This window comes from Amblyraja radiata, chromosome 1 (assembly GCF_010909765.2).
Source record: "Amblyraja radiata isolate CabotCenter1 chromosome 1, sAmbRad1.1.pri, whole genome shotgun sequence".
In the NCBI taxonomy this organism is placed as follows: Eukaryota; Metazoa; Chordata; class Chondrichthyes; order Rajiformes; family Rajidae; genus Amblyraja; species Amblyraja radiata.
In genome coordinates, this window is record NC_045956.1 from 191,664,399 (window position 1) to 191,677,589 (window position 13,191).

The following is a 13,191-nucleotide window of genomic DNA, read 5'->3' on the forward strand; positions in this document are numbered from 1 at the left end:
ACTGAGTCAGGGAAGAGGGATACTAGAGATATGGAAGGGTGAGGTGTGAAAATGAGAGAACAAAGCAAATGCTGAGGAAATGCTAAAAAAGAACAATGTTAAAAGAAACAGGCCATTGTTAGCTGCGGGCTCAGTGAATAGGTCACAGCCAATGAGACTCAACAAGATTGATAATGTCAGAAATGTTGGGTACTTGACAAAATGTAGGATTTCTGCTTCTGTAAAACCTGCTTGTCATCTTTTGCAAAAGCTGTCAAGACCATGAGGATCATAGCTCTAGAGAGTCTGTGGCCTGGGAAGGGGTTGAATAGAAGTTGATGTCCAGATGGCCTTCAATTGTTAATGTGTATGAGATTTTGCAGAAGGAGCTAGGTCCTGTTGTAAATGTGTGCTTGGGATTGGTTGGGGAAATGTTGGGTCTCACTCCCCACCCCCTCCCCCCACTCATAACAAGGGCAGAGTCCCCCTTGTCCTCGCCTTCCACCCTACCAACCGTCACATACAACGGATAATCCTCCCACATTTTCGCCACCACCAACAGGATGCCACCACTGGCCACATCTTCCCATCTCCTCCCCTTTCGGCTTTCCGCAGAGCGCTCCCTCTGTAAATCCCAGGTCAATTCGTCCCTTCCCACCCAAACCACCCCCTTCCGTGGAAATGCTACACTTGTCATTTTACCTCCCCCCTCGACTCCATCCAAGGACCTAAGCAGTGTTTCCAGGTGAGGCAGAGGTTCATCTGCACCTCCTCCAACCTCATCTATTGTATCCACTGCTCTAGGTGTCAATTGCTCTACATCGGTGAGACCAGGTGCAGGCTTGGAGATTGCTTCGCCCAACACCTCCGCACAGTTCGCATTAACCAACCTGACCTCCCGGTCGCTCAGCACTTCAACCTCCCCCCCCCCCCCCCATTCCAAATCCGACCTTTCTGTCCTGGGCCTCCTCCATGCCCAGAGTGAGTCCCACCAAATTGGAGAAGCAGCACCTCATATTTCGCTTGGGTAGTTTACACCCCAGTGGTATGAACATTGACTTCTCCAATTTCAGGTAGTCCTTGCTTTCTCCCTTTCCCCTCCGCTTCCCAGATCTCCCACGGACCACTGTCTCCACCTCTTACTTTCTTCTTCCCGCCCCCCCACCTCCACATCAGTCTGAAGGGTCTTGACCCGAAACGTCACCTATTCCTTCACTCCATAGATGCTGCCTCACCCGCTGAGTTTCTCCAGCACTTTTGTCTACCTTCGATTTTTCAAGCATCTACAGTTCTTTCTTAAACACCTGTCCATAGGGAGGCAGCACGGCAGTCGAGGTCACGACCCGTGACCCGTACTGTTGCTACGCAACGCCATCTGGAGTACAAGCGGTGAACGTCAGGTAAGTACTTACAATCTATAAGATATTTGCTTACAATGGCTGCCAGTAGAGTGGGCCCATCTTCTGTCCCAGCATCCGGACTCCACGCTGACTGGTTCCACACTCGCGGACCCCGAGCCGTCTGTTCCCGCGGCTGGTGTTTGGCGGCTGAAACACCAGGGCAAAAATCAAAAAGGCCCAATTTTCAACATAATTGTATAAGGGGTAAGAGTGTTGTAAAAACAAGCCTGAAGGCTTTGTGTCTCAATGCAAGGAGCATTCGTAATAAGGTATTCGTAATTCAATATTCAGGAGGGATAGAGAGAAAGGAAAAGGAGGTGGGGTAGCGTTGCTGATTAGAGAGGAGATTAACGCAATGGAAAGGAAGGACATTAGTTTGGAGGATGTGGAATCGGTATGGGTAGAGCAGCGAAACACTAAGGGGCAGAAAACGCTGGTGGGTGTTGTGTACAGGTCACCTAACAGTAGTAGTGAAGTTGGAGATGGTATCAAACAGGAAATTAGAAATGCGTGCGACAAAGGCAAAACCGTTATAATGGGTGACTTCAATCTACATATAGATTGGGTGAATCAAATTGGCAGGGGTGCTGAGGAAGAGGATTTCTTGGAATGTATGAGGGATAGTTATCTAAATCAACATGTAGAGGAACCAACGAGAGAGCAGGCTATTTTAGACTGGGTATTGAGTAATGAGGAAGGGTTAGTTAGCAGTCTTGTTGTACGTGTCCCCTTGGGCAAGAGTGACCATAATATGGTTGAGTTCTTCATTAGGATGGAGAGTGACATTGTTAATTCAGAAACAATGGTTCTGAACTTAAAGAAAGGTAACTTTGAGGGTATGAGACGTGAATTGGCCAAGATTGACTGGCAATTAATTCTAAAAGGGTTGACGGTGGATATGCAATGGAAGACATTTAAAGACTGCATGGATGAACTACAAAAATTGTTCATCCCAGTTTGGCAAAAGAATAAATCAGGGAAGGTAGTACATCCGTGGATAACAAGGAAAATCAGGGATAGTATCAAAGCGAAGGATGAGGCGTACAAATTAGCCAGAAAAAGCAGCATACCGGAGGACTGGGAGAAATTCAGAGACCAGCAGAGGAGGACAAAGGGCTTAATTAGGAAAGGAAAAATAGATTATGAAAGAAAACTGGCAGGGAACATAAAAACTGACTGCAAAAGTTTTTATAGATATGTGAAAAGAGATTAGTTAAAACAAATGTAGGTCCCTTGCAGTCAGAAACGGGTGAGTTGATCATGGGGAACAAGGATATGGCGGACCAATTGAATAACTACTTTGGTTCCGTCTTCACTAAGGAAGACATAAATAATCTGCCGGAAATAGCAGGGGACCGCAGGTCAAAGGAGTTGGAGGAATTGAGTGAAATCCAGGTTAGCCGGGAAGTGGTGTTGGGTAAATTGAATGGATTAAAGGCCGATAAATCCCCAGGGCCAGATAGGCTGCATCCCAGAATACTTAAGGAAGTAGCTCCAGAAATAGTAGATGCATTAGTAATAATCTTTCAAAACTCTTTAGATTCTGGAGTAGTTCCTGAGGATTGGCGGGTAGCAAACGTAATCCCACTTTTTAAGAAGGGAGGGAGAGAGAAAACGGGGAATTACAGACCAGTTAGTCTAACATCGGTAGTGGGGAAACTGCTAGAGTCAGTTATTAAAGATGGGATAGCAGCACATTTGGAAAGTGGTGAAATCATTGGACAAAGTCAGCATGGATTTACAAAAGGTAAATCATGTCTGACGAATCTTATAGAATTTTTCGAGGATGTAACTAGTAGCGTGGATAGGGGAGAACCAGTGGATGTGGTGTATCTGGACTTCCAGAAGGCTTTCGACTAGGTCCCACATAAGAGATTGGTATACAAACTTAAAGCACACGGCATTGGGGGTTCAGTATTGATGTGGATAGAGAACTGGCTGACAAACAGGAAGCAAAGAGTAGGAGTAAACGGGTCCTTTCACAATGGCAGGCAGTGACTAGTGGGGTACCGCAAGGCTCAGTGCTGGGACCCCAGCTATTTACAATATATATTAATGATCTGGATGAGGGAATTGAAGGCAATATCTCCATGTTTGCGGATGACACTAAGCTGGGGGGCAGTGTTAGCTGTGAGGAGGATGCTGGGAGACTGCAAGGTGAATCACCCCGTGTGTGGGGGTCGGGGTGGGTGAATCACCCCGTGTGGGGGTCTGGGTCGGGGGGTGAATCACCCCATGTGTGGGGGTCGGGGTGGGTGAATCACCCCGTGTGGGGGTCTGCGTCGGGGAGTGAATCACCCTGTGTGTGTGGGGGTCGGGGTTGCGGGGGGGGGTGAATCACCCCATGTGGACCGTGGGTTGAGGGGGTGAATCACCCTGTGTGGGGGAGGTGAATCACCCTGTGTGGATCGGGGGTTGAGGGGGCGAATCACCCCGTGTTGGGGTCGGGGGGGGGGGGTGAATTGTCCCGTGTGGGTGCAGGGGTCAGTGACTCTGGGTGGGTGGAGGAACCAGATTGTCCCCAACTCTGCTGCAGCTGACGGGGATGTTGCTGGGGTAATAGCACCGTGTGTTCTCTACCCGGAGCTGCGGCCCCGCTTCACCCGGCTCCATGTGTGTGGTCGCTGCCGACCCACAACCCGTCACAGTGCGGTGGTAGCCAGCTTGCGGGAGTAAAGGATGGGAGATAGCCAGATTGGGGGAGTAAGGGATGGGAGGTTGCCAGCTTTGGGGATTAAGGGGAATGGGATGGGGAGTAAGTGATGGGATGCAGCCAGCTTTGGGCTGTAAGGGATTGGAGGTAGCCAGCTTGGAGGAGTAAGGGGAATGAGAGGTTGCCAGATTGGGGGAGTAATGGAAATCGGAATCAGAATCGGAATCAGAATAGTACTTTATTTGCCAGGTCTGTTTAGCAACAAGTCAGTCATACAAATAAAAAGTAACAGATCACCCAAAACACATTTTAACATGAACATCCACCATGGTGACTCCTCCCCAATCCTCACTGTGATGGAAGGCAAAATAAAGTTCAAGTCTCTTCCCTTTGTTCTTCCACGGTCGGGAGCCTCGAGCCCTCCGTTGAGGGCACGACCTTGACTCCCGTAGCCGGCGGCATTTTGGCCCTCCACATCGAGGCGAACAAGCTTCTGCATCGAGGGTATGTGAGCTCACCGCGCCGGGCAATCGAACCTCGCGTCGGGGCTGGTCGAACCTTCCGCGACGTTGGACCTTCCCGACTCGGCCTCACCCGAGACTGTGAGCCCTTGATGTTGATTCCGCGGTGGTCGCGATCCCAGGCAAGGGATCAGCTTCGATGTTAAGTCCGATGGGGCTCACGACAGTCCGAGGAGGCCTCCAGCTCCATCCATGGAAGGCCGCAGAGCGTCCGGAGAATGCAATGCGAAAATCAGTAAGAACTTGAAAAAAAGTTTTCCCCGATCCCCTCCTCCCCCCACATTAGACAAACCGGAGAACATTAAAACAAACTTTTAACAAACACTAAAAATTAAAAAAAGATGAAAGAACGAACAGACTGCCGGTGGAGCTGCCATCGTAAGCGACCCTGGTGGTAAGGGCACTGATTGTAGATAACAAGCCACATTCACATTGAATGGCGGTGCTGGCTCCAAGGGCCGAATGGCCTACTCCTGCAGCTACTGTCTGATGTACATTGAGGTTCCCTGTTGGAGGAGGGGGAGCATTAGGACCACGCACAGTCAGACACGTGGTGTGAGAATCTGCTGCGTGGCGACTCCAAGCCCGGTGCTGAGCCGAGGACTCTGGTAAGGAGACGGCTGCGGCCCACAGGTGAGCGGTGGAGTGGCCAGAGCTGGCAGAGTCATTGGTCGAGGCCCGCGGGGAGTGGAATGGCACGCGGGTGAAGCGTAGGAGGTGCCGCTCAGCAGATAAACGGGAAGGCAGCGAGGGTTGGTGGCTCCGGCGAGGCAGCAATGTCACTGAAAGTTGGCGTGCAGGTACAGCAGACAGTGAAGATAGACAATAGTTGCAGGAGTAGGCCATTTGGCCCTTCGAGCCAGCACCGTCATTCAATGTGATCATCCCCAATCAGTACCCCGTTCCTGCCTTCTCCCCATATCCCCTGACTCCGCTATTTTTAAGTCCTATCTAGCTCTCTCTTGAAAGCATCCAGAGAACCCGCCTCCACCGCCCTCTGAGGCGGAGAATTCCACAGACTCACAACAATCTGTGAGAAAAAGTGTTTCCTCGTCTCCATTCTAAATGGCTTACTCCTTATTCTTAAACTGTGGCCCCTGGTTCTGGGCTCACCCAACATCGGGAACATGTTTCCTGCCTCTAGCGTGTCCAAACCCTTAACAATCTTATATGTTTCAATGAGATGCCCTCTCATCCTTCTAAACTCCAGAGTGTACAAGCCCAGCTGCTCCATTCTCTCAGCATGGAAGCTAATGGAATGTTGGCCTTCATAACAAGAGGAGTTCAGTATAGGATTAAAGAAGTTCTGCATTTGTATAGGGCGAGACCACATCTGGAGTATTGTGTACAGTTTTGGTCTCCTAATTTGAGGAAGGACATCATTGTGATTGAGGCAGTGCAGCTTCGGTTCACGAGATTGATCCTGGGATGGTGGGACTGTCATATGAGGAAAGATTGAAACGACTAGGCTTGTATTCACTGCAGTTTAGAAGGATGGGGGGGGGGGGGTCTTATAGAAACATATAAAATTATAAGAGGACTGGACAAGCTAGGTACAGGAAAAATGTTCCCAATGTTGGGCAAGTTCAGAACCAGAGGCCACAGTCTTAGAATAAAGAGGAGGCCATTTAAGACTGAGGTGAGAAAAGACTTTTTCACCCAGAGAGTTGTGAATTTGTGGAATTCCATGCCACAGAGGATGGATTTAAGAGAGAGATAGATAGAGCTTTAGGGGCTAGTGGAGTCAAGGGATATGGGGAGAAGACAGGCACGGGTTATTGATTGGGGACAATCATCCATGATCACAATGAATGGCGGTGCTGGCTCGAAGGGCCGAATGGCCTTCTTATGCACCTTTCTATGTTTCTATGTTTAAAAACAGGGAACTGCAGATCCCGGTTTGCAAAAAAGGACACAAAATGCTGGAGCCACTCAGCGGGACAGACAGCATCTCTGGAGAGAAGGAGCAGGTAGGGTAGGGTAAGGGACGCTTACCACTGTGGGCACACCAGTGCTGCCAGAGGCTGGTCATGCAGATGAAACCCTTTCCACACTCACTGCACACAAAGGGTCTCTCTCCGGTGTGTATCCGCTGGTGCTCCCAAAGCCCCCATGCGTTCTTGTCACAGTGGGAACAGCCGCTCACCGGCGTGGGTCCGCCGGTGCTGCCGCAACCCCTGCGAGCTGTCAAACTCCTCACCGCAGAACGGGCAGCCAAAGGGCTGGCCACTGGTGTGCACACGCTTGTGAGGCAGGACATGGGAGGCCATGGCAAAGCTCTCTCCACACACCGGGCTGGGGACGGGACGGTCGCCGGCGTGCACCCGCTGGTGGTACAGCAGCTTGGTGGAGCAGGTGAAACCCTTGCCGCAGTCGCTGCAGGTGTAGGGGCGCTCGCCGGTGTGGGTGCGCTGGTGCGACAGCAGGTGACTGGGCTGGGTGAAGCCCTTACCGCAATGGGCGCAGGTGTAGGGGCGCTCGCCAGTATGGGTGCGCTGGTGGAACAGCAGGTGACTGGACTGGGTGAAGCCCTTGCCGCACTGGGCGCAGGTGAAAGGACGCTCGCCAGTGTGGGTGCGCTGGTGCTCCAACAGCCTGGTGGAGTGGGTGAAGCTCTTGCCGCACTGGGCGCAGGTGAATGGCCGCTCGCCGGTGTGGGTGCGCTGGTGCGCCAGCAGGGTGCTGAGGCGGGTGAAGCCCTTGCTGCAATCGCTGCAGGTGTAGGGGTGCTCCCCGGTGTGCAGGCGTCTGTGCACCTTCAGGTCCGGCGACGACTTGAAGCCTTTGCCGCAGTCGGAGCAGGTAAACGGCCGCTCACTGCTGTGCACCCGCCGGTGCTCCCGCAGCCCCCACAACCGGGCAAAGCTCTTGCCACAGGTGGAGCAGTCATAGGGCTTCTCGCCGGTATGCACCCGCCAGTGGATCTTTAGGTCATTCGCTGTCTTGAAGCTCTTGTCGCAGTCGGAGCAGGTGAAGGGCCTCTCGCCAGAGTGCATGCGGATGTGGTGCAGCAGGCGGCTGTAGCGTGTGAAGCTCTTGCTGCAGTCGGAGCAGATGAAGGGCCTCTCGCCAGAGTGCACGCGGTTGTGCTGCAGCAGGTTGCTGGAGCAGGTGAAGTTCTTGCCGCACTCCGAGCAGTTGAAGGGGCGTTCTCCCGTGTGCACCCGCCGGTGGATCTCCAGCCGGCTCGGGTGCTGCCAGGCCTTGCCACACACGTCACACTCATAAGGCTTCTCCTTGTTGTGCCCCGTCATGTGGTCCTCCATCATAGCTCAGCCCCTCGAAGTTCAGCCCGTACACCGAGTAGATGGGGGGATCAGCGGCACCCTGGCTGCCCTCAATGGCCGCTCTCGTCCCCGTCTCTCCGTCAACATCAACGGCTCCTAAACCCTGCAGGAGGGGAACATAGAGGGTCAACAAGCTGGCAAATAGGACATTACTAGCACATATTGGGTGTGTTAATGGCGGAAAAAACAGTTATATCATTCTGTGCCTCACCAACGGAAACCAGGTTCGATCTTGATTACGGGTGCTGTCTGTGCAGAGTTTGTACGTTCTCCCCTTGACCTGCGTGGGTTTTTACTCTGGGTGCTCCGGTTTCCTCCAACACTTCGAAGACGTTCAGGGTTGTAGATTAATCGTAACATTGTTAAATCATCCCTAATGAGATGGTCGGCGCGGACTCCGCTGGCCGAAAGATCTGTTTCCCGCTGCATCTCGAAACTAAACTAAACCAAAGAAGGGTCTCGATACATTCATTCTCACCCTAGATGCTGCCTGACCTGCTGAACTACTCCAGCACTCTCTGTCTCCCGCTCTTTCTGTCTCTCTCTCTCTGTCGTCGGCGGTGGCGCAGCGCTGGGATACCAACACGGAGCGGGCGATGCCTTACCGGGTCGCCGTGCGGTAAGCTCCGGAGCGTTGTGGCCGTCGATCCCAACATCGCGGGCGTCCGGCCGCGGCCGGCGCTGGATTTGGAGCGCCGCAGAGCCAGGGATCGAGTTCACCAGGGTCGGAGCTCCAACCGGCGCGGCCTGAGGACTACGGTCTCCAGGGAGGAGGCAGCCGCTCCAGACTTTTCCAAGCCGCTGAGGAATGTTTCACCCGACGCCGAAGGTCCATCTTCACGGCAAGAGGGCCCTGAAAACCATCGGACTGGCTGCACGGCCACAAATGGGCACCGACCTCGGGTGTTTCACAGAGGAAGAGGACTTAACTTTCTGGTGCCTTTCCCCACAGTGGAAATGTTTTGATTATGCTGTGGGGGGACGTTTGTGTTGAACTCTATAATTTGTTGTGTCCATTTTATTCATTTTTTTTAAACCTTTTTCTATGGTTTGTAATGGAACTTATTATTTAATTTATGTAAAGCACTTTGGTGTCAATGCGAGTTGACTTAAAACGTGCTATATAAATAAAACTTACTTACTTACTCTCCGTCATTCTCTCTCTCTGTATGTCTCTGTCTCTCCCTCTGACTCTCACTCTCTCTCTATCACACTCTCTCTCTGTCTCTCTCTCTCTGTCTCTCTATATTTCTCTCTCTCTCTCTCTCTCTCTCCGTCTCTCTTTCTGTCTCTCTCTCTCTCTCTCTGTCTCTCTTTCTGTCTCTCTCTCTCTCTGTCTCTCTGTCAGTCTCTCTCTCTGTCTCTCACTCTTTCTGTCTCTCTCTCTTTCTTGGAGAGAAGGCAGGTACGGGATACTGAGTTGGGATGGCGAGACTGTCATATGAGGAAAGATTGAAAAGACTAGGCTTGTATTCATTGGAGGTTAGAAGGACGAGGGGCGTTCTTATAGAAACATATAAAATTATAAAAGGACTGGACAAGCTAGATGCAGGAAAATGTTTCCCAATGTTGGGCGAGTCCAGAACCAGGGGCCACAGTCTTAGAATAAAGGGGAGGTCATTTAAGACTGAGGTGAGAAAAAACTTTTTCACCCAGAGAGTTGTGAATTTATGGAATTCCCTGCCACAGAGGGCAGTGGAGGCCAAATCACTGGATGGATTTAAGAGAGAGTTAGATAGAACTCTAGGGGCTAGTGCAGTCAAGGGATATGGGGAGAAGGCAGGCACGGGTTATTGATAGGGGATGATCAGCCATGATCACAATGAATGGTGGTGCAGGCTCGAAGGGCCGAATGGCCTCCATCTGCACCTATTTTCTATGTTTCTCTTTCTCTCTCTGTCCCTCACTCTCTCTGTCCCTCCCTCTCTCTCTCTCTCTCTCTCTCACTCTTTATCTGTCCATCTCTCTCCCTCTGTCCTTCTCTCTCGCGCTCTCTCTCTCTCTCTCCGTCTGTCTCTCTGTCTCTCACTCTCTCTGTCCCTCTCTCTATCTCTTTCTCTCTCTCTGTATGCCTCTCTCTCTGTCTCCCTGATTCTCTTTCCGTGTGTCTATCTCTCTTTCTCTCTCCCACTCTATCTCTCTCCCCCTCTCTGTCTCACTGTCTCTGTCACTCTCCCTCTGTCTCTCTCTCTCTGATTCTCTCTTTCTCTTTCTTCCTTGCTGTCTCTCTCTCTCACTCTCTCTGTCTGTCTTTCTCTCACCCTCTCTCTCTCTCCCTCTATTTATCTGTCTCTATGTCTTTATCTCTCGGTCTCTCTCTCTCTGTCTGTCTCTCTCTCTCTCTGTCTCTCTCTCTTTCTCTCTCCCTCTCTATCTCTCTGCCCGTCTCTGTCTCCATCTCTCTCTCTCTCTCTCTCTCTCTCTCAATTCAATTCAATTCAATTTAAAAACTTTATTGGCATGATAAAAAAACATTGTTATATTGCCAAAGTATAAAACATGACATACATGTTTAAAATGCATAAGTATAAATACAAGTATACAGTGCATGGATAGATATGTCCCTGTACATAAACTCGCAATAGGCCTATAGCCCTTTATTGATTGCTACACATTCTTGCAGCTGTAAGCAGTATAACACAATAGCAAGTTTAGCAATTCAATATCAATCTCTTAGTGTTAGTTAATGTCAATTAGTGTGTGTGTACACATGTGCATGTTGGTCATTCACCGTCTCTCAGGTTATGGCATGCTGTTACGTATTGTGCACCAAGATGTGCCGTATTTCCTTCGCCAAGGAATATTCTTAGTTTTGATGTATCATCTAGTTCTTTAAAGTCAGACACTGAGTTTGTCAAAGCATGTTTTCCTTGTTTTGTCAATTATTTTTGCATTTTAGGAGGAACTGCACCTCGGTTTCAACCTCATAACCATATAACCATATAACAATTACAGCACGGAAACAGGCCATCTCGACCCTTCTAGTCCGTGCCGAACACGTATTCTCCCCTAGTCCCATATACCTGCGCTCAGACCATAACCCTCCATTCCTTTCCCGTCCATATAACTATCCAATTTATTTTTAAATGATAAAAACGAACCTGCCTCCATCACCTTCCCTGGAAGCTCATTCCACACAGCCACCACTCTCTGAGTAAAGAAGTTCCCCCTCATGTTACCCCTAAACTTCTGTCCCTTAATTCTCAAGTCATGTCCCCTTGTTTGAATCTTCCCTACTCTCAGTGGGAAAAGCTTATCCACGTCAACTTTGTCTATCCCTCTCATCATTTTAAAGACCTCTATCAAATCCCCCCTTAACCTTCTGCGCTCCAAAGAATAAAGCCCTAACTTGTTCAACCTTTCTCTGTAACTTAGTTGCTGAAACCCAGGCAACATTCTAGTAAATCTCCTCTGTACTCTCTCTATTTTGTTGACATCCTTCGTATAATGAGGCGACCAAAATTGTACCCCATACTCCAGAATTAGCCTCACCAATGCCTTGTACAATTTTAACATTACATCCCAACTTCTATACTCAATGCTCTGATTTATAAAGGCCAGCACACCAAAAGCTTTATTTACCACCCTATCTACATGAGATTCCACTTTCAGGGAACTGTGCACAGTTATTCCCAGATCCCTCTGTTCACCTGCATTCTACAATTCCCTACCATTTACCATGTACGTCCTATTTTGATTTGTCCTGCCAAGATGTAGCACCTCACACTTGTCAGCATTAAACTCCATCTGCCATCTTTCAGTCCACTCTTCCAACTGGCATAAATCTCTCTGTAGACTTTGAAAATCTAATTCATTATCCACAACCCCACCTATCTTAGTATCATCTGCATACTTACTAATCCAATTTACCACACCATCATCCAGATCATTGATGTACATGACAAACAACAGTGGACCCAACACAGATCCCTGTGGCACCCCACTAGTCACTGGCCTCCAACCTGACAAACAACCATCCACCATTACTCTCTGGCATCTCCCATTCAGCCACTGTTGAATCCATCTTGCTACTCCACCATTAATACCCAACCATTGAACCTTCTTAACCAACCTTCCATGAGGAACCTTGTCAAAGGCCTTACTGAAGTCCATATATACAACATCCACTGCTTTACCCTCATCAATTTCCCGAGTAACCTCTTCAAAAAATTCAAGATGATTAGTCAAACATGACCTTCCAGGCACAAATCCATGTTGACTGTTCCTAATCAGACCCTGTTTATCCAGATGCTTATATATATTATCTTTAAGTATCCTTTCCATTAATTTGCCCACCACTGACGTCAAACTAACAGGTCTATAATTGCTAGGTTTACTCTTAGACCCCTTTTTAAACAATGGAACAACATGCGCAGTACGCCAATCCTCCGGCACTATTCCCGTTTCTAATGACATTTGAAATATTTCTGTCATAGCCCCTGCTATTTCTACACTAACTTCCCTCAATGTCCTAGGGAATATCCTGTCCGGACCTGGAGACTTATCCACTTTTATATTTCTCAAAAGTGTCAGTACTTCCTCTTCTTTGAATCTCATAGTTTCCATAGCTACTCTACTTGTTTCCCTTACCTCACATCATTCAATATCCTTCTCCTTGGTGAATACCGAAGAAAATAAATTGTTCAATATCTCCCCCATCTCTTTTGGCTCTGCAGATAGCTGTCCACTCTGACTCTCTAATGGACCAATTTTATCCCTCGTTATCCTTTTGCTATTAATATAGCTGTAGAAACCCTTTGGGTTTACTTTCACCTTACTTGCCAAAGCAACCTCATATCTTCTTTTAGCTTTTCTAATTTCTTTCTTAAGATTCTTGCTTTTCTAATTTCTTTCTTAAGATTCTTGCTTTTCTCATTTCTTTCTTAAGATTCTCATCTGTCAAACAGTGGCCGCATATTCTGTTTTCTCTTGTTTGCCAGAATCTCTTCTGTCTTCCTTTTTCAACTGCCAAATAGTGGTCACTTAACCTGTATTTGGTGAGGATCTGTCTCTGCTTTATGTCTCTAACAGTTGAGAGATAGTCTGCCAATTTATAATCTCTTTTTAGGGCACGGTAACATTCTAATCTGCTTTGGCTTTTGGTTTCTTTATCCCAATGTTCCAACTACGTTTCTTTACATTGTTTGATAATTTGGTTCACTCTAACTGATGATTGGGGGGTCAGTATTGATCTGAGGCCAGTCAGGGTTTAACAGGGGTAGTTAGTCTCAGTACCAACTGACACAGGGAACTCTTTTCTGGGTTCCCCTCTTGTGTTTGAAGGGCTTTAAACTGGAGGGTATCTGGGGGGCGAGATTTAAGGAGATTCCAAAAATGTAATGGTCTTTTCT

At 48.9% G+C, this 13,191-nt stretch overlaps 2 protein-coding genes across 2 annotated transcripts in view; one reads left to right on the top strand and one right to left on the bottom strand.

The window, feature by feature from the left end:
- Positions 1 to 13,191, top strand: part of LOC116982908 (zinc finger protein 229-like) — a 968,520-nt gene that overhangs the window by 31,966 nt on the left and 923,363 nt on the right. The gene's annotated exons all lie outside the window — the stretch shown is intronic.
- LOC116989827 (gastrula zinc finger protein XlCGF49.1-like) overlaps positions 1 to 13,191 on the bottom strand; it is a 41,169-nt gene that overhangs the window by 22,832 nt on the left and 5,146 nt on the right. The window contains exons 2-4 of the mRNA XM_033047433.1: positions 7,617 to 7,884; positions 7,335 to 7,532; positions 1,483 to 1,526 (exon numbers count right to left, since the gene is read on the bottom strand). Coding sequence (XP_032903324.1) covers positions 1,483 to 1,526; positions 7,335 to 7,532; positions 7,617 to 7,822 — 448 coding nt within the window. The 5' untranslated portion in view covers positions 7,823 to 7,884. The remainder of the gene's footprint in view (positions 1 to 1,482; positions 1,527 to 7,334; positions 7,533 to 7,616; positions 7,885 to 13,191) is intronic.